Source organism: Lingula anatina, chromosome 2, assembly GCF_051362555.1.
Source record: "Lingula anatina isolate TDL-2025a chromosome 2, LinAna3.0, whole genome shotgun sequence".
Classification (NCBI taxonomy): domain Eukaryota; kingdom Metazoa; phylum Brachiopoda; class Lingulata; order Lingulida; family Lingulidae; genus Lingula; species Lingula anatina.
In genome coordinates, this window is record NC_141768.1 from 17,602,612 (window position 1) to 17,627,036 (window position 24,425).

Sequence of the window (24,425 nt, forward strand, 5' to 3'; positions counted from 1 at the left end):
TCAACAATCAAAAATTGGTGATAATTATTCTGTAATTTATTATGTAATGTTACATCAAAATTGACAAAATTCTTTTTGCACTGCTACTACAAACATTATGAAAAGAAAACTGTGTTATTATTACATTTTAACTTACAAGTATGATTTTTAGGATTGGCATGCAGTTCAAATTAGAAAGCCAGCTAAATTGGGTTATCATTTATTATTGAATTTATGCAACTTTGTGTGAAATTTTTTTTCTCATTCTGGTATTTTCAAAATGTGAACTTGAACTTCCATGGGCCTGAAGCTTTATGCTTGTTACACATTTTACTTAATTTGGTATTACCTGTTGAGCATAATTAAAATTTGATGTTGAATTTTAATTATGCTCAACATCAAATTTTAACTATGCTAAACAGGTAATTAAAATTCAACATCAAATTTTAATTATGCTCAACAAGTAATTAAAATTTGATGTTGAATTTGCAGTTAAGCATAATGTACTTTTGCATCAGAATCGACAGTAGCCTATTTTTGTGCATTGTTATTTTCCGCTTTTTGTCTGTACATTTGACAGCTTTGCTGCCTTATTGTTAAAACAAAGAGCACAGCAACGGCAAGGTCAACAGATGCAGGTGATGGCATTATGTGTTTGTACATATAAAGCCCACCCTCCTCCCCTTTTCTGTTCCAATACTTTTACAGCGCCTCTCCCATTTACTTGCATCATACTACTGTCCAAACCCATCCCAACCTGTCAACAAAATAACCAAAATAACAGTTGGGTGGATATATTTTATTTCTAATCCATTCATACTAAGGCATATGTAAACACTAAATAAATTATTAAAATATATCAAATTGCACTACAAATGCCATTCATTTCACTTACACTTCTACTTTGTGTAAGACCATTCATTCATCCCAACACATGCTCTGATAATAATATAGTAATATAATTACAATAGGGGACATTCTATTTTAACTGTTTTTGCTAATAAATCAACAAGAGGTTATATACCATTGTCCCTGTTTATAACAATGATGTTTCCTTTTACTTTTTCTTTAATTAAAGTCTTCAATATCTCAAGTGTGGGCTGGAGGGTTTCTGTACACTTTTGAGTAGATCAGGATAAAGACTCAAACCTAATTAGAGTAGATTTTATCACATCTGTTTAATATAAATTGGTTAATGAACAAGTTAAAACTTAGCAAAATCTGGATAAAAGTCATGAAGCACCATAAACTTTCTAATGCAGCAGTCTTGTTCACCATTTATGTTGGTTTGCCTTTACATCCTGTGACATTTCACTACATCATGAACAAGAGATATAAATGAAACTTATTTGAAAATCTTTACAATCATTTTTCATGGTCTCGGAGAGAAATCTGTGCAGCACTGCGAGTGGCAAAACAGTATATAATTACTGCCAAAACAGCCCAAAGATGTTATCTAATTTATTGCACAAAAATTCTGCAGTATTTTCAGCTATCCAATCATTACATAAATACATTATTTTGCAGTCTGCATTTGTCCTACCTTAACTAACTGCTCATATAATATTTAAATAAATAAATAAACTCCAAGGACTTAAGTTTTAACAAAAGAACTTAATTTTCATCATCCAATTTAGGTCCCTTAATTTCTGTCCATAATCTAAGCATCACCAGTTTTGATGAGACTAGTCTTAATATATATAAACAATGCTGATATCACAGTATTAGCCATACACTTTTAACTTTAAACAATGAAAGACAATTCACAAACCACAAAACCTTTTCTTTAAAACTAAGAGTGAGTGCCATTTTGGAATAACATATAACAAACCAGTTGCTCATAGTATGAAACTGTGTATTATATTCAGCAATATGTATTGCTAAATTCTAATTAAAAAACAAGAAAAAAAAAAGAAAAGAAAAAAAGGAACAGATATGACAAGTGCCTATCACACCGTCTTCTAAGCTTCCAAAACCATCCTACGCCTTTACCTTGCATGGGTCATACAAATATCTAGTCACAAGTTTACCTTTTTTCTGTCAGAGACCACATAATGCGCACACTTCAGTTAAAATAGTTGAAGAAAAGCAAGTGCTGACTGCAATCAAGTGACAATGCACATGGCATGTAGCCCAAAGAAAAAGGTTTCTATCTGTTTTGTAAGTAATGGGGAGTATGACACAGGAAAAAAAATTACCTGCTGGAAAGAATGCCTTAGTGAGACTGATGGAGAGTAAGTCAAATTAAGTAACTGCATTCTAATCAGTTTTAAGAGAAACACCTTTTCATAACTCACTGAAGTTGATATTGAATTGCCATTCAAAAAAGATCATGCAATCCCTTTTTAGTCCGTAGCTTACTTTGCCAGCAAAATAAACAGTAGGTGGGTTTTAAAGAAGGGATTGTAATAAGGGAACCACTTCCTGTAGTCATGACTAAGACATTGTTAAAACAGATATAAACCTAGCTTCAGAGTAGTTCAGACTGCTTTTTTTTGTGACAAAATATGATCGCTGCTGATGTAACTGACATATAACACCTGACAATAATACAGCCATCTTCTATCATGCACACAACAATGGTCTGGACCAAGCTTGACATGGAAGCTGTACACAGGATGCAACCTTTCTCTTGTGTCATGGAAGAACAAAGCAGGGACAGATACATATCCAGAGATACCGATTAACAGTCTCATAAATTCTTATATTACAGGCCATTCCCGGCCACACAGTTAACATATCTAAACAATCACAATGACTCTGTTTCCGAGAGATCTTAACCTGGAGAAAAAAAATTTAAGCCTCTTCAGTCTCTGTATGTAGCTTTCAAGCATCCATACAACAATTAGGGCCGGAATTTGATTTAATTTGTCATCTACATTAATTCCACATGTAGCAAAACATATAATATATAATAGTCCACAGTAAAAGCATGGGCTGTTTCATTTTAACAGGATTTCTCTCTGTCTTCTCTCTGGGAGCCTGTGATAAGTGCCTTACTACTGGACGTGCTCCCATAGCTGGAGTCATCAGTGACGCAAGGGGTGCCTGGGAGAGACAGGGGTTCCACCAGGGCTCCATCATGGACTACCAAAGTCTGGTCTTCATTGTCCTCAAACACATTCTCATCCTGATCTGGTATCACATTCACTGTACTTGACAGTTCCTTCGCGGCCCCCATTGCTGAAAAAAAAAAGAAAAAGAAAAGTGTGAAAAGGAAATGTGCCATTTAGCTGTGACGTGTCATAAAAGTGTCACCTAAGATAGAAATGAATATAATACCATAAAAATTTTTAAATCATTCCTGAGAACCTTAGGGTTAAAAAGACAGGATAAATTTAGTATAATATAATATGATTTTATGAGCATAGGATAAAGATGGAATTGAGATACATGATTAACAACATAAGTACACACATAAACAGAACAATGTGATTTAACAGAACAATGTAATTTTTGAAACGAGCTAATGTATTCAAGTAACATTTCAGAGATACACAATGAACTGTAATGGTAAGGACAGACATAAGCATTGAATTACTGGAAAAGGTACTCTTAAAGATGTGTGTTAATCAACCAGATGTTCCCACTAGTGTCACCAGATGGCATAATTGCATCCGTTGGGATTGATCACATTCTTAGGTCTGATGAACTTCCTCCCCATGGGTGAGCGTATGTGAAATATTCATCTATTTTCATCACCTAGAGGATTTCTTTTGGGCTTGTTTGGGACAGTTCTCAATTTCACTTGACTGCGTGACCTAATATGCCACTGCTAAAAAGGCCTTAACAGACACCCAGTACTTGCTCCTCAGTCTTGACAGTCAATTATTTTTATCAAACTACGTCTTGCACCACACTTGTCACAAGATTCTTATCATCTGGCCATGAGACAATTCTATTTATGATAGCATTATGAAAAGAAAGCACTCCAATCATTTCAATTATTTCACACCCTAGAGTCATAAGATACACGAGTATCATAAGCAAATTAGGAAAAAAATACAGCACACATGCAACACAATACAGGCCTGGTCATGAATGTGTTCTGAAGCACTTTAAAGATAATAGAACCTAAAGTCCTTATTTAATTGCACATAGATTCTAGGACAGTGAATCTCAAGGCTCGAACTACAACTACAGTTATATCACATAGGCAGATCTGGCAGGAAGTGGGAGCAATGGAGGGTTTTGGGAGGTGACATAGGGGACATAGGCTAGACATTTAATCTTCCAGTTATGTCCTCTTGAAAACATAAAAATCTCTAAAAGCTGAAGAAGGGGGGAGAGGAGATGATCTACATCATCTGTACCTCTCCATGGAAAAAAATGTAATCACCCTCTGATTAGTTCTAAATTATGGAAACATGTTATTCACAATGTCACATTCGATATGGCACATGCAATAAAATGCCACACATCTGAGCTAACTATGGTATCTGTGGCTGACATGATGCCCCATGATAGTTCACAATGGTAATATAATCTAACTGGCTTCGTAACCAACTCTGTTGTCTTTCTGGATTTGGCAATTGACATAATGCCACATGGCAGTTTTTCATGACCATATTTAATACAGGTAAAGTTGATTCTGACTGTCATACTTAATTTATCATCTTGATTTCAATGTGCGTATATCATATTGATATAAATTTAACAATAAAAGCTTTATGCACAAATTACAGTCCTTTTTCTAAGTAGTATAATCTTTAAATGCATGCATGTTATTATTGTCAGTCCAAATCCTGCTCCCAATTTCACTGCCAAATGCTAAATAAAAATATATCTTAACTTAACAGCCTGAATCAATGCATTTCATATGAAAAACACACTAATGAGAGAGGTAGCTCCTATGGGGGGATAAAATGATGCATCATAAGCCACAACATACTTTGCCATACATTTCATTTTTTATTGTAAGCTATACATTTGCATTCAACCGTGTTCTAAAGTTAACTAATCAGGGGATTATATTCCAAGAAATTCATCATTTACATCACACCTGACAAGTTAAACTATTCCTCAATCCTTGGTGTGAGAAAGCAGTGGTTGAAAGCATTCTATGTTTTTACATATATCATTCCCATGCAAGTACTTGGAATCATCCACAAAAACCTTAAACAGAAGAGAACATATTTCAAATTGTACTTGGAATCATCCACAAAAACTTTAAACAAAAGAGAACATATTTCAAATTGTACTTGGAATCATCCACAAAAACCTTAAACAGAAGAGAACACATTTCAAATTGTACTTGGAATCATTCACAAAAACCTTAAACAGAAGAGAACATATTTCAAATTAAGGCATTGTCAGTTATAATGTGTGTTAGACATGACAGTGTGTTGGATACGCAATTACCTGCTGCTAATAACGAGGCAATGAATCATAGAATGTGACACAAGAGTGTCACTTTTTCAACAGATTTTAACATTAACTTAATAAAAAACCTAATATACATTCCAGCTATTATTCTTAAAATATATTTTGCAGTAAACATTTTGGATATGAAAATCCACCAGTCTCCTAATCTGGCTCCTTTGCCCATTGCAATTAAAGAGGAATGACAAATTAGCTGTCGAAGTCCACATGACACCAATTGACATCCATAAAGGTTTATTTTGTTCTAAGGAGAATAATACTTAACATAAAAAATTGAACATACTGACAAGTATCATATAAGCTGTTTCAATATCATTTTTGTGCCAAAGTAAGTGATTACTATAACTAAAACATAAGGAAGTATCATACAGTTAGACAACCTAAAAGTTCATATTCATTGAGACAAATTTTAATAGAGCCTAAGTATGCATCATACTGATATTTAATTCTTTTTAAAAACTTGCCCAGATGCTGTGGGGCAAGCATTTAGACTAAATGGTTTATAGGTGGATTAAATGTTATATCTGACCTGTTAACATCTGACTTGATGGCTATATTTACCTGGATTATCTAGTACACAAATATGATTGCTTTTTACATGACTTCAGGTGGTGTTGTAACATTTATCAACGTGACACCTGACTTCATAAAATCCCAAGGCTGCATATCCCAGAATTATTGGTTTGCACACAGAAAACCTTTGGGAAATATTGCAAAGCTATGAAATACTGCTAAAGATAGTGACATAAATCAGTAATTTCTACATCTTTCCAAATATAATGTCCTAGTGAGAGCAACTTCAAAATCAAGATGCATTTGGTCATCATCTTCTATAAATCCTTAAATTTCACTGACCACACAGTTTGCAATGGGGGATGTCCCTGGAGAAACAATATGGACATTTAAGGGCCCATTCTCAATGAAAACATCATTCTACCTAGACCTATCCAAGGACTCTTGCTGAATGCAATCAGATTTACGTAACATGCCTCATTTCCAACATAATCATCAGCTTTTCTGTATTCTACTCACAATTTTAACACACAAATATCCAGCATTCAGGATTAATATGTAAGACTCTTATCTCTGTGTAAACAGAAATAAAATTTTCCATAAAAACAACTTTAACTAGACAGCAAAGCTGACAAATATACAGACACCATACAGGAAACAAGGCAGCAAAGCTGACAAATGTTCAGACGGTCAGATACAGAAAAGAGTGCACCAAATAATGTGTTTGAAAACAACCTGCTTCTTTGCCAAACAAAGCCACTCAGTAAATTTAAAGTAAAACAAAAATATGATTTGGAAGTTATAAAAGATGATGACCCAAACGTTATCAAAAAAAAAAAAAAATAATAATAATAATAATAATAATAACTAGAGGATCAGAGAGGCGATACCGCCTCCGATTATTGTACCACCAGCTGGAGCAAGCGCATTCGTATAGACCCCCACATACACAAAATAAGGGACACAGCCACCAGTCTTTTGCTTGACAAGCTGTAAAAATGCAATCAACAAGAATTTTCAAAATATGCAAAAAAATATATCAAAAGTTCATCAAAAGGTAGGTGAAAGGTCAATTTCACAGTAAGATTGCCAGTATATGACTTCCTATTCAACTTCAAAAGTAACTTTGGACCTATCTCTGCCAGTTTGGGAGATAAAAGGGAAGCAAAATTTGCAAAGTTCAGTTCATGGTGAAAAGTAGGTCAACGGTCAATTTCAAGGTCACATTTAGATTGCCAGTGTATGACTTCCTATTCTAGTTCAATAGTAACTATGGACCTATCTCTGCCAGTTTTGGAGATAAAAGGGAAGCAAAATTTGGAAAGTTCAGTTCATGGTGAAAAGTAGGTCAAAGGTCAATTTCAAGGTCACATTTAGATTGCCAGTGTATGACTTCCTATTCAAGTTCAATAGAAACTATGGACCTATCTCTGCCAGTTTTGGAGATAAAAGGGAAGCAAAATTTGCAAAGTTCAATTCATGGTGAAAAGTAGGTCAAAGGTCAATTTCAAGGTCACATTGGGATTGCCAGTATATGACTTCCTATTAAAGTTCAATAGTAACTATGGACCTATCTCTGCCAGTTTTGGAGATAAAAGGGCAGCAAAATTTGCAAAGTTCAGTTCATGGTGAAAAGTAGGTCAAATGTCAATTTCAAGGTCACATTTGGATTGCCAGTATATGACTTCCTATTAAAGTTCAATAGTAACTATGGACCTATCTCTGCCAGTTTTGGAGATAAAAGGGCAGCAAAATTTGCAAAGTTCAGTTCATGGTAAAAAGTAGGTCAAAGGTCAATTTCAAGGTCACATTTAGATTGCCAGTATATGACTTCCCATTCAAGTTCAATAGTAACTATGGACCTATCTCTGCCAGTTTGGGAGATAAAAGGGAAGCAAAATTTGCAAAGTTCAGTTCATGGTGAAAAGTAGGTCAAAGGTCAATTTCAAGGTCACACTTAGATTGCCAGTATATGACTTCCTATTCAAATTCAATAGTAACTATGGACCTATCTCTGCCAGTTTTGGAGATAAAAGGGAAACAAAATTTGCAAAGGTTAGTTCATGGTGAAAAGTAGGTCAAAGGTCAATTTCAAGGTCACATTTAGATTGCCAGTATATGACTTCCTATTCAAGTCCAATAGTAACTATGGACCTATCTATGCCAGTTTTGGATATGAAAGAGAACCAAATTTGCAAAGTTTAGTTCATGGTGAAAAGTAGTCAGGCGGCTCAGTCCAAATTTTATCCAGAATTGTGCAAAAGATGATAACAGCATGAAATTTTCCACGATGAATGACCATTGGGTGTTTGTCAACCCCCTGATCCAAAATAGATGAACACCCAAGGGTAGATAATTAGCATTTAATTTTGCCATTTTTGGACAAGGGTGCATTGCAATGAGTGCCACACCCAGACCCCAATACCGGCAAAGCCCAAATTTTACGTGGAACGAGCTGAGATTATAGGTGACCTAAATCCAAGAGATGGGTACGGGGGCCCTTACCGTCTAGGAGGAGAAGCGGTAACGGTAGCCGTCCGGCGGAGCCGGCGGAACGATCCGGACGAGACCGAAACTATGTGTACCGCCAGCGCTAACGCTGGTGGTACAATTACCATAAATGTAAACAAACAATACAAATTTTGGAAAACAACCTGTCTCTTTACCAAACAAAGCCGCTGTGTAAATTTAAAGTAAGACAAAAATATGGTATGGCAGTAATGGGATGAACGTCTTGTGTCGGGCAGTGACAGTGAAGGCACGGACAGACAGACCAATCAGAATATATACAGTCACTAACAATAATAATATAAGCAGACTTTTTCCATGTTCCATATACAGTCTTTATATAAAAATGCACAATTACATGATTTTGTTGTCACATTGCCAACACATCAATGACATTTTCATGCATTTAACTGCTTTTGTCTAAACTAAAAATAAAGTCAATGCATTAGTTTGTGCAATAAAATGTATGATATTGCGGCAGCCAACAGAGTTGAGCAGCATATGTGGTGACCCATAGTAAAATGATTCCCATACCTTACCTCTCACTTGTAATGTGATTATGTCAAAGGGATGGTCTGTAGAATAAAAACAATGATTTCAAGCATATCAGAGCCTCTGTGAGGTTACACTATCTCTTTCATGCAAGTTCCAAGAATTGTCCCTGTCCTTCTTTCTTTAAAAAAAATTAATTTCTGCAGTTCATTTGAGACCAGGAAACCGCATTACTCTAGCCAATTTCTCCTCCCACTTCCTTTTTAACTGCACCCAATACCGACCAACAAACATTAACAACAAAATAGCTTCAAAGAGTTTTGTGTAATTCTAGTGGTGAAGGACCTGTCATCTCTCAATTGAGCAAATGGCACCTGCAGACTTCCTTTTCCTGTACTGGTTTCCTTTATCGCTTCAAAACAATGCAGACGACTGACATACATGGGCAATTCAAATGTCAACAAAAGCATTTTACCTTCGTCTTTTGTAAAGGATGACTTATTTTTAATCTAAATGCATTTTTATTAAAATTAAAGTCTGTAGAGATGATTTGGATACTATTCATTCAACTATTTAGCCAATTACAAAATTCTAAGAAATAATGCCATGTTTACATTTGTACATTTTGGAAAGTGGCACATTCACTTATAAACTGATGAAGAGGACAGAAAATTATAGCACTGCATATACATTTTTCTATCATCACATTGGCCACACTAACTTTTTCATCCATTTCACTTCCTTCATTCTTTTAGTATTGAATAACCATGCAAATTGGATAAAATAAGAAAGATTAACAAACTTTTGAGTCATGTTGATCTTAAAGGTCATACGGATTGGACTGAAATTACCTGACTAAGCCTCTAATGGTTTAGGGCATGTGACATTTCAACTGAACAAAGAAATTAACTTGTAATCAGCATCAATGTATTTGTGTTCATGAGTCTGTTGGAACTCATGTGGGGTTACTACTTCTAGATGCTTACAAAAGGGCAGAGTCACCCTTGGTTGCCAGCTCTTATTACACCAGCAATAAACAAAATATATTAATTTTCCAACATCTGTAGCTGACTGTTGTTAAAATACATGACCAGCCTAAACAAATCTGCCTTTGTTATAAGATTTAATATTTCATGTTCTTTCCTAAATTAATGCTGTACCTTTAAGAGCTTTCAGTTGCTCTATGACCTTCCTCAGTGCGTGTTACTATGAGCTCTGTAAGGCTGGTACAGCTTAAATTTAGTGTAGAAAATGAAAGGTTCAAGCTTATGACAACATCAACAGCCTACACAGATGAATTTCCATCATATCTGCTTTTGTTTTGCTTTTTTTTCATAACTTAGAATTACAAAATAATATAAGCAGACTTTTTCCATGTACCAGGTCATTTCATCTCCTGCTATTGCAAGTAGAATGATTGAAAAATAAATTGATATTGCAGACACAAATGTCTCTTGGCACTCTGTAACAAAATTATTAAGCAAATGGATAGCACATTGCATTCAGATTCATCACTTTTGCTTATAAATGCATTATGCATATTGAGTCTTGTTTTCCAGTGTGTTGTTATGATGACATGCTATGACAGCTTGGAGTTCCAAGAAACTTATTTCATTTCACACTGAAAACAATTATCACAACAGTGGTTTTCATAGCATATGTACTAATATGATTCAGAGCTGAAATGAGTTCATAGACCAAAAAAACAAACACACGTGCACACACATGTGCATGCACACACATGTGCATGCACATACATATGCATGCACACACACACACCAATTTGCAATCAGATATTTCACGAAGGAGCATTGCTGGTACACTGAAACTGAGGATTTACTTAAGCATTAAAACTTTTACCTTCTTCTGGGTATTCAGTGTCTTCAGGTGTGCTAGCATTAGAATCCTGTGTCTGGGGATTGCTGTTCCCATCTTTCTCCTCACTCTCCTCACCAATAGCTGCTCCCAGGGGAGGACTCTGTGGCTGGAGAAATAGAAAATTATACCCAACTGAGACACCAACACAAATCACACAATTTCTAACTACTGTAAGGTGAGACAAGTATAAGGGGTTAATCATTTTACATGAAGGCACAGTTATAAAAGGAGGATTGAAATAAAAGAAAGATAAATCCTGTCACTTGAAGCCACCACTCAGAAGCTCCCAAGCAAACACAACAAATGCGCACATTGTATAATATTGGAAGGGAATGAGTAATATATTTTTCACATCTTTCAACATCTCACAAAAGGACATTTTATCATCTATTATACACACAAGCTCTACTGCCTTAAAGGGTGAACCCACCTCTTCTTTCAAACCAGTCTCTTCTTTCAGGGTTTCATCTACCACTTCCAAGGAGTCCTGTTTAGTCCGAGGCATGTCAGGTATGGTCGGAGAGACCTTCTTCTTTTCTTTGCTTGATCTGAAATGCCAAACATTCTTTACCATATGACAACCTTCTGTTCACAGTTGACTTAACCAAACATGTGACCTCCTTGGTTCATTGCCTAGATCAAGATTTGGTGTGAAACAAAAGTCAGCAAATTAAACACAACTGATGCAGTATCAAAATATCTTCTTTATCATGACTACAGTGCCATCTACGAAATACAGTAAATTAACCTTTTACAAATAACAAATAGATATAAGTTAAGCTGGTTTTATTGATCTGTCTTATTATTGACAGCAATTTCCGCTATTGATGACACATAGAAATAATCCAAGTGAAGATAACAAAGTTATTTTTTTATATATTTTTTCATTGTGATTTGGAGGAGGACCTTTTCTTTTTCCTTCCTTCTGCTGCAGGAGGTTTGACAGGTTCTGGAAGATCTACCATCAAAACAACTTCTGGGGTCCCCCCTCTGTGGACCTCCTCGGGATCACCCTTGGTGGCCTCAGTCTCAGATTCTTCCAACAGTGTTTCATGATCAATGCCTTCAGAAACTCGTCTGAAATATGCACTAAAAATGTATTCTGTTAACGGTGTAATTTTTTTTTTTTTTTTTTTATTATTGTGAATAGAGGCCTGTTTTATTTACAACAATGTAAGACTTAATGAATGTTCTCAATATTTAAATAATTTTTTAAAAATCTTGTGTGACTCCTTCACTTCTTCAAGTTCTTATGCATTCAAAATAAATTCATTGTACTGTATAAAGAGTTAATTCAGGGGATATGGGCTTTATCATAGGTCAGTTGTTCATAAGACACTCCATTATGCATCAATTTCATTTCTGATTGCCCAAACAATAATCAGTCTTGATAGGTTATCATGCACGCTAATCAATAATTATACTTTGAGCAGATGGAACTGAATGGCTATTTCAATTATCATCACTTCCAAATCAAAAGCTTATAGTGGATAACAATACCTCAATATGCTTTCAAGTGTGAGATGATGTCACGAATGACTGAATTGTATATTTTTTGAGATCACTCAAGCACATAAAAGGATTTATCTATGGTTAAAAAAAGCTACAAAAATTAGGGGACCAAGGAGGCATGGGCCTCTCCTGAGTATGCACCACCAGCCAGGTGAAGCATATAGAATAATATATAAGCATACAAAATAGACATATATAACATGAGGCCATTAAAGAGCATCAACAATTTGGTCATTTCTTCTTACTATAATTACTCTTAAAGGTCTTTCAAACAGCATACTATTTCCATTTCACCAGGCTTAGGTGATTTATAATCACCAAGTATAACACACCTTTTGCTATGTTCTCTTTTCTCATTCATGGCTGTGGCAAGAGGGGGACTTCCAAAAACTGGAGGTGGAGGACCTATACAAAACAAGGCAGCAAAGCTGTCAAATGTACAGACAAAAAACAGGAAATAACTATGCTCAAAATAGGCTACTGTCAATTCTGATGCAAAAGTACATTATGTTAAACTGCAAATTCAACATCAAATTTTAATTATGCTCGACAGGTAATACCAATATAAGTAAAATGTGTAACAAGTTCACACTTTGAAAATGTATAACTTCCAGAAAAAGAAGCCAATTAGACTGTTTTTCCAACTCAGGCTGCATTTTAGTCCCGTATTTCTTTTTTGAAAATTTGGCAATCATAAGTAACATGGTTTTCCCATAATGGTCATCATGGCAGCAGCACCCAAAATTGTGTTTTCTTCTATTCTGATGCCATATTACATAATGGTTAACAGCATAATGACCGTCAATTTTTAATAATAAAATATACGTATCATGGATTTTCAGAAAATGTGACTAGCATGGGTCTTCAAGCCTGTGGAACTTCAAAGTCACACCTTGAAAATGCCAATATGTGAAAAATTAAATTTTCACAAAAAAAAAAAAAAAAAAAAAACTGTTTAAACTGGCAGTTAGAATTACCAAACAGACTGCATTGCCTACTGAAGCTGTATTCTAGTCCCATGTTTCTTTCCTGTAAGTTTGAGAACAGTAAGTGACATGGTTTTTCTTAAATGGTCATCATGGGAGCAGTGCCCAAAATAGTTTTTTTTTTTCAAATTTTGATGCAATATTACATAATGTTTAACAGCATAATGACCATCAATTTTTAATAATAAAATATTAGTATCATGGATATTCAGAAAATGTGACTAGCAAAGGTCCTCAGGCCCATGGAACTTCAAAGTCACAACTTGAAAATGCCAAAATGTAAACAAGACAGCACTGTTCTGAAAATTTTTTCCCCATTTTTAACAATTTTTTTAACATAAAACAATATTAACAGGTTACTGCCATTTTTATACGATCAACTAAGAAAATTGATGAGATGGGAAAAATATCAATACAACAGTGTTAAATGTCCAATTTCCTCCATTCTGAGATTCTGAACATAGTGAATGATTGAATCTGACAAACTGCAATGATATGAGTTTATTTCCATTTTTGAAACTTTATTACACAATACACGATAACAAGTTTACCATCATTTTTACATAATCAACTAACAATGTTGTAAAGATGCAGGAAATGTCAAACAAACACTTTTATGTATCTTATTAGTAAAATAATAAGACTGTTAACATGCCTAAGAATTGAATCTTAGGAAATGTGAAAAAACAGCATAACTTCTAAAATAATACCCCGATTATGCTGATTTTCGAACTCAACCTGCGTTTTAGTAAGATTGACCATTCCTGTGAGTTAAATGACAATTGGCCAATCTATTTTTCTTATATTGTGTTTACAGTGTTGCATATATGCTGAAAAATGAAAAAACAGCATAACTACTAAAATAGTGGTCCGATCATGCTGATTTTCGAACTTGACCTGCGTTTTAGTAAGATTGATTACTCCTGTGAGTTTCATGACAACAGGCCTAACGGTTTTCCTTAAAATGTGTTTACAGGGTTGCATATATGCTGAAAAGTGAAAAAACAGCATAACTTCTACAATAATGGCCCGATTATGCTGATTTTCGAACTTGACCTGCGTTTTATGAATATTCATCAGCTCTGAAAATATAAAGCCAAAAAGTAAAACTGCCCTCCACTTATCGTGTTTACAAGGAAAGTGCACGGCGCCGACGGCGACGCCGGCGACGACAGACGCAGGTGATGGCAATATGTACAGACACATCTGTGTCTGTACATAAAAAGAAGGAAAAAACCATTCATTATAGTAAGTTTGAAATGCATTCCATTTGTTTAGCTATAACGTAGGTAATAGATTTCTGTGGTTTTCCAGTCTCATTATAGAGCTTTCCCATTGGTGAAGGGAGGGGGGGGGAGGGGGGGGGGGGATATCAACATCTCTTACCACTTTCTGGTGGTGTATGCTTCTAATTTTACCATCATGGCTCTTAAGTTATAATGAACATCTTGTTATTAAGCAAAAGGTTACACAGAACAGGCAAAACATAGCAAGAAATGCTCCAATTTTCTTGTCATTCTACTATGTTTAACCATTTGAAAGTAAGTAGGAAGGTAAATCAGTATATTGCAACTTTATTTTCTCCTCAACCTTAAGATCATAGCATATGTGCAAAACAGATCAGTGCATGTGTATTGAAATTGTCTGCATAATTAAAACATTCAACATACAGAAAAAAAGCATGGTGCTTCTCTGAAATTCATATTATGGTGATTGGGATTATTAATATTGCACCTCCATCAGCTGTGACAGTAACTATGCACCTTCACGCCTTGTCATCTTCACACCTATCATCTTCATCTCATCTTTCCTCACATTAACACTTCCAGAAATATCACTGTCACACCTCATAGTTTCACTCTTATATTTTCATAAATCACACCATTATCACTCACTTATGCAGTCACACAAATCTAAATTCAGGGGCGAATCCGGAGATATTTTCTGATAGTCCTCTAAATTATCTTTGTTGATCCATCCTCCATTTTTGACCAACTTCCGACAGAAAAAAATCATATTCCTGTCAATGTAAACTTCAAAATCTGACTGTCTTCCAGAAGACAGCCTCAATCCGCCCTGAAACTGCCACACTTTAAAACACTGTCACTCTCACCAATTCTGGTAAATTATAAAACCTCTCATAACTATTATACCTCCACCAGAGTTAAGATAAGTGGCAAACTATATGTAAAATAAGTGATCATTTTTGCTAGAAATATTCAAATGGTTGCTGTGTCCCATCATGCAATCTGTTATAAAACTGACATATTATTGTCAATGTGCTATCTCATCATGAGAGTCATATAGGGTGAGTATTGGGTATAAATAAAGACCAATACTTCAGGTGACTTTGGTAAATGTAGCAAGCAAAGCAGTTTGATATCATACATTATCTATTGACGCAAAACTCTCTCTGTCTCTCTCTCTCTCTCTCACACACACACACACACACACACACACACACACTGTTATTTCCCATTTCACGTCATGTTCAAATTTTGAAAATGTTACACAGCCTAGCCTGTTTCATTGCACTGTAATCAAGATAAAGTCATGTAAGTCACAAATAAAAAATTTAATGTATAGTGTTCATCAAGAAACAAATATAGAATTATTGTCTCAACTTTTCAATCCAAAAAGTTACAATTTTCATCTGATTATAGCACAAACATGTGCTGACATGATGTGAATCTAAATATACAATGATAACACTTTTTAAGATGAAAACTAGACAACAAAGCTGTCCAATGTACAGACCAATTTCAGTAACAAAAATTGTTTAAAAGTCGTCTGTATCTGGTAAAACACAAATAAATATCCTGTGAATTTATTTTGCTGCATAAAATGAGGGCAAAGGGAAATGGTTTGTGGAAGATGTTGTTTACTTGCTCCTATATGTGAGTGCTTGAGATAAGACAATATTCCAAACTTTCACTTTAGTGCTATGAATCACTTCATTAAAGGGATAATAACTCTTCGTATGATATCTATATTTCACAATAAAAACATTGTGAACAACTCATAGAAATATAATATATTCTGTTGTACAAGAAAAATGGCAGTTATAGCTATTATTCTGATATCTTAGCTTGTCTTCAGAGCACGTGACCTCCATTGATGGCTATACTCTGTTACGGTAAAGTCTTGAAAATTTCGTCGCTTAAAAATTAATTACTATTTTTAATTGTGTAAATCCGACTAATTTTTCAAAATTACCTCTCCCCGACTCCTGGGTATGACGAAATTTTCAAAAATCCGGCCTTTGTGCTTTTATCCTTAGCGGCTGTTATCTTTGACCCTCCTATATTGTGGGATATTTATTACTACTTCCTAAGTCATTTTCTGGTGGTAAATAATAATCTATTTATTTGTGCATCTCTTTTAAGTTATATTTAACTTACTGTACCCGAAAATATGTTGAGAATTATCTTCTCGGTAAGAAACATACCTCCTGATAGAGAAGAAGGATCAAGATAAGCCTAATTGCAACCTTGCATCATAACCTGGATGCGACATATTCAAAAAAATAAAAAAATAAAAAAAAAATAACGCACTTGGCAACGTTTGTTGCATGCAGGGCTTTTCCCAGGATTAAGTGTCAGGCCTTCTAAAATTACCATCTGTAACTTCCTAAAAATTTACAGGGAGTTAAAATAATTGCTCCCGCTGACGATCATCTGCAATTTAAGTTCCTTGAACTAATATGAAAACTGCATTTTATTATTGCTTACATCGCGAACGATCTCCCGATGATGATATGAAAATTGCCTTTTCGTCTCACTCGGATCGCGAACGATCTCCCTCTGACGATCTTACGCGAACTAAGCCCTGACGATATGACGCAAACGATTCTTCGCCGAAGATATGCCGTGAGCGGGGAAGGGGGGGGGGGGGGGTTAAAGATAAAATGAAAAATATATATTATTTATAAAATTCAAAGGGGGAGGGGGGTTAAAATAATGATCTCCTGCTGACGATCTTCCACGAACGAAGTTCCCTTGAACTAATATGAAAAGTGCATTTTATTCTCGCTTACATCGCGAACGATCTCCCGATGATGATATGAAAATTGCCTTTTCGTCTCTCTCGGATCGCGAACGAACTCCCTCTGACGATCTTACATAGCAAACAAAGTCCTGAGGATATTACGCGAACGATTCTCCGATGAAGATATGCCGTGAGCGGGGGAAGGGGGGGGGATAAAGATAAAATGAAAAATATATGTTGTTTATAAAATTCAAAGGGGGAGGGGGGTTAAAATAATGATCTCCCGCTGACGATCGTTGGAAAACTAAGTTCCTTGAACTAATATGAAAACTGCATTTTATTATTGCTTACATCGCAAACAATCTCCCGATGAAGATATGAAAATTGCCTTTACGTCTAGCTAGGATTGCGAACGATCTCCCTCTGATATGTTCTTACGCGAACAGAGTCCTGATGATCTCCGCCGAAGATATGCCGTGAGTGGGGAAGGGGGGGGTTTAAGATAAAATGAAAAATATATATTATTTATAAAATTCAAAGGGGGAGGGGGGTTAAAATAATGATCTCCTGCTGACGATCTTCCACGAACGAAGTTCCCTTGAACTAATATGAAAAGTGCATTTTATTCTCGCTTACATCGCGAACGATCTCCCGCTAAAGATATGAAGATTGCCTTTTCGTCTCTCTCGAATCGCAAACGATCTCCCGCTGGTGATCTTACGCGAACGGAGTCCGCTACAAATATGAAAATTATCTTCTCGTCTCGTTTGGATCGCGAACGATCTGTTGACGATATTACGCGAACGATTCTCCGCTGAAGATATGAAAATTGCCATCTCGTCCCATTCGCATTGCGAACGATCTCCATGTTCGAGCCAGGTAATCGTTAAATGGTCCTAAATTGAACATGGCCATGAATAGAAGTGACAGGTACATTTCCCTTCGAGATAATATCTTGATTTTTTCATTGTGTCTTCCCTCATTTAGGACAGCCGCCGATAACAATAACGGCCTTACAAATGACAGAGCCGCGGCCTGTGTCTTCTATTTGCCGCCTCGAGCCAGGTAATAGTAATAAAACTAAAGACAAAAGGCCGACGTTCCCGCAATTGAGAACGGGAATTCACATCTAAACCATCTATATTGTGAATGACCGCTCGCAGGGGCGCACTATTGTTCCTATCTCCCATTGAGAGTGTTATCGGCAATGATATCCTGATCGTATCATTGTCTTGAATCAACTGACGCATTACCTTTATGTTTGAGCTGGACAACGCGGCCATATTTGGCGACGAACTTTTCAAAAATTATCGAGTACCTCATTTTCAAGGTCGACGAAGTTTTCAAAGGGAAAAAAATTACGTCTGCGGAAAATCGTCGGCCGACGAAATTTTCAAGAACGACGAAATTTTCAAGACTTTACCGTATAATCTCTTAAGAGATTTTAACAAAAAACCAAACTTTTTAGAAAAAAACCAGGGACCAACTTTGAATGTAAAAATGGATTCATTAACCATTGGTAAGTATGGGAAAATTGTTGTTTACTCCAGGAAAATTCATTTTTTGGCCAAAACGAAGAGTTATTATTCCTTTAAGTACAAAGAAAATAACTGACATGATTTTAACCTTACTTGCTTTGAGATGGATTCATGGCTAAAAAAATTAAAAAGAAATTCATGAAATTTTCAGTATCAAGAATCAGACCTGTATGATAGAGGAAAATAAAGCCATGGTTTTTCATTTTCTGCATTATGGAATGCACAACAAATACTTGTATGCTGGGGAAAAAGAGAAATTTGTATGCTGGGAAAGGAGAAAAAAATTACGACTTTTGCCTAAATGGTCTGACAAATCCAATATATGCTCATGTCCTGTATTTTTTTAATGTTACAAATCAGCCTGGCCAGTTTGTGGAAAATAAGTCACATGGTTATCTATCTCATGCTTAAAAATTTTTTTCAGTGACAATGACAAATGCAGGTAACAGCTATATGTCCAGACACACTGTGTCTGTACATAAAAAAAAAAGACAAAGAAAAGATGGAAAAATTTGCCCATCAAACAATAAGCCTGATGCTGTAGGAATGCTTTAGTTGTGCCATTAGAAGTGAGCCCAGCAAACACAATCACATTAGTATGGAATGCATAGACTGCTCTAGTTGTGCCCCAGCTAACACAGTTTACCTGCTGTGGCTCCCATGGTGCTCCCAGGCTCTGAAGAAATGCAGTGCAATATGGCATGTTCAAGCAAGTGCATTACTAATATGGGCAACTATGCTAAAGCCCAACAAGATGGCCTTAAGTTCTGAGGCATCAAATCAAATGCTTCTGTTTAAACAAAAATAATAGCAAGCTATGTCCTCATAGAATGTTTTTCTTGTAAGCAAGCAAAATATGATGTTGGTTTTAATAGAAAAGCAAGTAATACAAGGTGAAAAGTTTGCATGACAACTATGATAAGCATACAAATTAAAATTAGCTACAGTTCTTTAGAAAATAAACCCACATGCTGCATTTACATGCAAAATTCGGGATCATGTTTTCATATCAACAGGTTCAATTGTTAGGCTAACTACAAATTAAAGGGATGACAACTGTTTGTAAGTTATCCAATAAATGCATTGTAAACAGCTCATAGAAATATAATAAATTCATTTTCAATGCAATTACTCTGGAATTTGTGCTTGCCATCACATCACATGACCTCCATAGATGGCTACACTATGTAATAATCTCCTAAGAGAATATTACAGAAAACCAATCTTTTTAGAAAGAAACCAGGGACTAACTTTGAATGTGGGAATGGATTCATTATCCATTGGTAAGTATGGGAAAATTGTCCTTTACCCCAGGAAAATACATTTTTTTGGCCAAAATGAACAGTTGTTATCCCTTTAAGCACAACTGAAAAGTGATTATGTTCAAAGACTTATGGCTTAAACAGAAATACTTTCCCAGTGGCCAAATTTATATTAAACAAATTCATTGCATAAAAGGTTTCTTCCGAAATGTTTATCTCTTCAGGCAGTTCTCTACAAAATTACTGCCGTAGAATTTCACCTTGCTGACAAGTTTATCAACCAGTCTCACTGACCATAAACTTTCTGGGATACATAAGCTTTTGGTGAAAATATGTATAAAAGAAAAAGTTAAATCCACACAAAAACTACATATAGTTTACCTTCTGTAGATACAATGGGGCCATTCAAGGGGCCATTAAGAGCTTCTAATAAATTGATGGCCTCATAACCAGGTGGAACACCTTCTTGGCTCACAGGGAATTCCTCCGATTCCTGGCTCTGTAATAAATAGAATTAATTTTCATTTTTATTATTATTGAAACAAAATATTATCACAAATCCATGTTAAGGTAATAAAACAATTACTCAGAACCTGTTATCTTTGATTCCATACAACTGTGTCACTACATTTATTGCAGAATTGTCAAAAAATGCATGAACCAAGTTTATTCAACAACACTTAGAATATACAAGGTGCACACAACTTAAAATGCACAACATTCAATACATAAGGATGACTTTGAACAAGGTGTTTTCTCTTTAACTATACCTGTGCATGACAACCGGAATGTTTCTTCCTTAATGCTCTTATTTGCAGCAAGGCTCGGAAAGGAGCCCTACAAATGGGGCAGTTATTGGCTTGGTAGCGCAGAGAATCAGCACAATTATTACACAGACACAAATGACGACAGGGCAGGATCAGGGTGTCCCTCATGTCAGACATACAAATGACACACTCAGACCCATTGTCCTCCCAGTCTTCCTCTTCAGTCTCAAGCTGAAAAATAAAAGAAGATTATAACTTTCATTTCTTCCTATTCACAACAAATATTCTATGCAATCTCAGTTATGGTTTAGGAGACATCCCATATAAAAGAGTAAAACTTGACTTTACATCTTTCATCCTTTCATCAATAAGAAACATTCTAATCCCTAGTGAATCTAATTTCTATTTCTGTAGTTTATGAATAACCCTCTCATTAGGTTTCATTCATCATTCTTTCCCAAGTGTTTTACATGCTATGTATGAAGTACATGCTAAATGTCCACATGTTCTGCTTATCTGATATATGCTAGTGATAACCCATGTTGTAAAAGTTGTTACAGCTCCCATCAGTTACGTACAGATCTACTCACCTTTGAGCGAGTTGTTTTGTTCTCAATGCCATAGATTTCCTGAAGCAGATAGCACAATCCGTCCACCATTTGTTTCTGTTTCAGAGTCTTGATGACATAGCCATCACACGTCTTCTCAAGCACAGCAAATGTGACATGGGCATGACCAATGTGATCTGGAGTATGCAAGAGAGAAAATAATTCTACATGGTAGTAACCTGCTAATATCCCAGACGAAATAATTTTCTTCTTTAAGAAGTGACAGAGAGATAATGAAGTGAAGTTTTTAAAAAACATTCTTCACATTTTTTTTCATTATCATTTGTCTCCTGGCACAATTACTTCAAGTACATTCAGCACTTATTACAGTATATGCTACCAAATGTCAGGTAACAACGAACTTTTTCCATTTTACCATTATGATTTATGATGACTGTATACAATGGCAAAGAGATTACAGACCTTCATCTTCAACCACACAGTGTATAACAATAGGTATGATATCCTTCTCTGGGACATACTGCCACTGAACAAAAAGACAATGTGCAAGGTGTGAATATAGAGTTGCATCTCCATAACTGAAGTCATATTCCAAGAAATGTTCAAAAACATGGTTTAAATTATTATTTAATTCTTTAGAATTATCTTTAAATAAAGCATTTATACTTCTATAAATTACCTTGTTATCAAATCATAACCAAAATATGCATCTTACTTCTTACCTAAAAAATAATTAATCATATTCAACCAATAATTTAAAAACAATCTATGATTTGTAACAGAAAGTGTCCAGAACTCACATCCTCCTCTGGGAATGCACTGGGCTGTATAATGTGTGTGGATTGACTGAAGACTTGGTTGGCACCACGTTTATAGTGGAAGGTTTCAGAGTTCATACTAGGATCCCTGGGATAGTATCTGGCAAAAAATGGGATTTATATATATGAATTATGATGTTAAATGCAACATAAGAGTAAACTTACTACAATTCACTCACTGAATTCTGCATTTAAGAACAAAAGTGCTGATAACTTTCATTTTTAAAATGACAAAAGTGAAAACTAATGAAGATAAAGATAAAGATAAACCTTACTGCAGCTTATGCACCAGAGGCATCTGCCAACAATTTACTTTACAGATAAAAATACTGTATTATACAGTACATTACAGAAGATATAAAGAGTACTTACACAGCCTGTCCATTAGTGATTTCCTCAGTGGCAAAATGATAGACTGTAACTGCACATTTCACATCAGAATCAAAAGTGAACTCAATGTTATATTTTGGACTGCCAGCACACTCCTCACTGTTTGTGCCGTCTTCTTTTCTTCCATCACTCCCTTCAGCTAAACTGGGGGCTGATGAACCACCTATAGAGCCTTTCTCGGAGGCTTCCACACCATCCTCAGTCACTCTGTGATAAACCAAACAGGCCATTGTGCGTTCAATAAAATATAAATACTTGATTGTCACTCTTACTGCATTGTGAATAGAATTTCAGATACAGTCAGATAATACTACACAATGCAGTTGCTGATGACAATAACTAGACAAGAAGAGAGATTAAGAATATCAAAAACAGTTCAAACTATTCACAGTATATGTAAGATAATATCAGCTTTGTTACCCACACGCACAAACACACACCCTGATATCATACATATCAAGATATAATATACATACAGATGAAATACCAGGTCTAACCTTATCAATCTCAAGGAATCTTTTCTTATGTTGACCAAGCTGCGAAGGGTCTTTGTTGGCTCTCCTGGTTGAGGAGCAGGATAGGGAAACTGAAATCAGTACAGCAGCCACTTTTATAAATTATACATTCAAAATATCATATCATATCATACATATGAACACTGTAATACAACATTATATATAGCAAACACACACACACACATACACACACACACACACACACACACACACACACACACACACACACACACACACACACACACACACACCAAACACATCTGGTATTTACTAGTATTTTAAAAATGTAATCTCTGATTCACTGGAAAATTAAATGCTATATGAAAAATAGCATATAAGATTTCATAAATAAAAGGATTACATGTTAATGTTAATAGCACTTACTGGTATAGGTTTACTTCCGAGAAAGTTCAAATCAGTACTTTCTCCAAACAGATATGCTTCTGGTTGCATTACATCAAAGCGTTCCCCTCCCATGATGAAATGACTACCAAAGTAGTTACCTGAAAAGGGATCGATTTGATTTTCATTCATTTAAAAACAATTTGTTGATAGCCCAAATCTTTCCAAATGTGTATACTAATAAGACTGACAAACAATCTAAAAAGCAAGTTTGCTGTAGACATAACTTCTTCTCTGGTCTTTCTTCCGTAAAGCTGTGTCTTTATATCATAACTGATTGCCTTTATTTTCAACTAATAAAATAACTGATGTGTACATTTTTGTTTAAATTCCCATATGCATATATAAAGTTTCTGGGTGTGTTTGCACATGTGTGTAAAAAAACTTTTTTAAGGAGACAGATTAAATAAAATAATCTTAGGCCAAGTATGAAACTGAAAAGAGGTTAATTTTCCTTCTCAGGTGTTACCCTGGCAGTAGATGTCTTTGAGACAAGTTCAATTGAATATATTAGACACTACATAAGAAAATCTGTATTTTATTAAATATGTAAATAAATGACACAGATTATTAGTAAATATCACTCCTTTAAAATCGCATTCAAAGCCGAAAAGCCCTCGTAAAATTAGACAATATTAATGTACCTAAATGCAGTTATATTGTCAAGTACTCGAAGTCTTTACTTTAGTATCAAGATATCACTTACCAACTTTTGGTGGGTATTTGTAGGCATTATTAGTCGGCATGTCCACCTCTTCCACCCTGGCCTCTCTTCGACTATTTAAAGCCCCCATTTTGAATAATCAAACGCACCAGTCAAAACAACGGGGGTTTATGTGAAGGGGTACTCCGTGTCCAGGAAAATTATGGAAGAAGAACTGTGTACGTACACATAAAGTGATGACGTCATGGTAAGGTTCTATTTGT

The 24,425-nt window shown here is 35.3% G+C and overlaps 1 protein-coding gene across 4 annotated transcripts; it reads right to left on the reverse strand.

Annotated features, from left to right (window-relative positions):
• Positions 1–763: 763 nt before the first annotated feature.
• LOC106162690 (E3 ubiquitin-protein ligase MGRN1) lies at positions 764–24,420 on the reverse strand. Of its 4 annotated transcripts, none has more exons than XM_087003058.1 (15): positions 24,205–24,420; positions 23,481–23,599; positions 23,079–23,167; positions 22,564–22,788; positions 22,174–22,291; positions 21,836–21,899; positions 21,395–21,549; positions 20,808–21,035; positions 20,419–20,536; positions 19,422–19,451; positions 12,597–12,669; positions 11,659–11,841; positions 11,183–11,300; positions 10,735–10,858; positions 764–3,162 (listed from the first exon to the last, which is right to left on the reverse strand). In XM_087003058.1, exons 1-15 carry the CDS (start codon positions 24,290–24,292, stop codon positions 2,927–2,929), a joined length of 1,968 nt encoding a protein of 655 aa, XP_086859184.1. In that variant the 5' UTR covers positions 24,293–24,420; the 3' UTR covers positions 764–2,926. The 4 variants fall into 4 exon arrangements, with proteins under 4 accessions (XP_086859184.1, XP_013395503.1, XP_086859185.1 ...); XM_013540049.2 differs by having other exon boundaries at positions 11,659–11,829; positions 24,205–24,417; XM_087003059.1 differs by lacking the exon at positions 19,422–19,451 and having other exon boundaries at positions 24,205–24,418.
• Positions 24,421–24,425: the final 5 nt, after the last annotated feature.

What these genes read in the sequence shown, in the direction of transcription:
- LOC106162690 (XM_087003058.1), bottom strand. Translation starts at nt 24,292, where the DNA reads ATGGGGGCTTTAAATAGTCGAAGAGAGGCCAGGGTGGAAGAGGTGGAC. An exon ending in TCGGAAGTAAACCTATACCA is followed by an intron (nt 23,168 to 23,480) that starts GTAAGTGCTATT and finishes TACTGATTTCAG; the next exon opens with TTTCCCTATCCTGCTCCTCA. An exon ending in GTGCATTCCCAGAGGAGGAT is followed by an intron (nt 21,900 to 22,173) that starts GTGAGTTCTGGA and finishes CTTTTTGTTCAG; the next exon opens with TGGCAGTATGTCCCAGAGAA.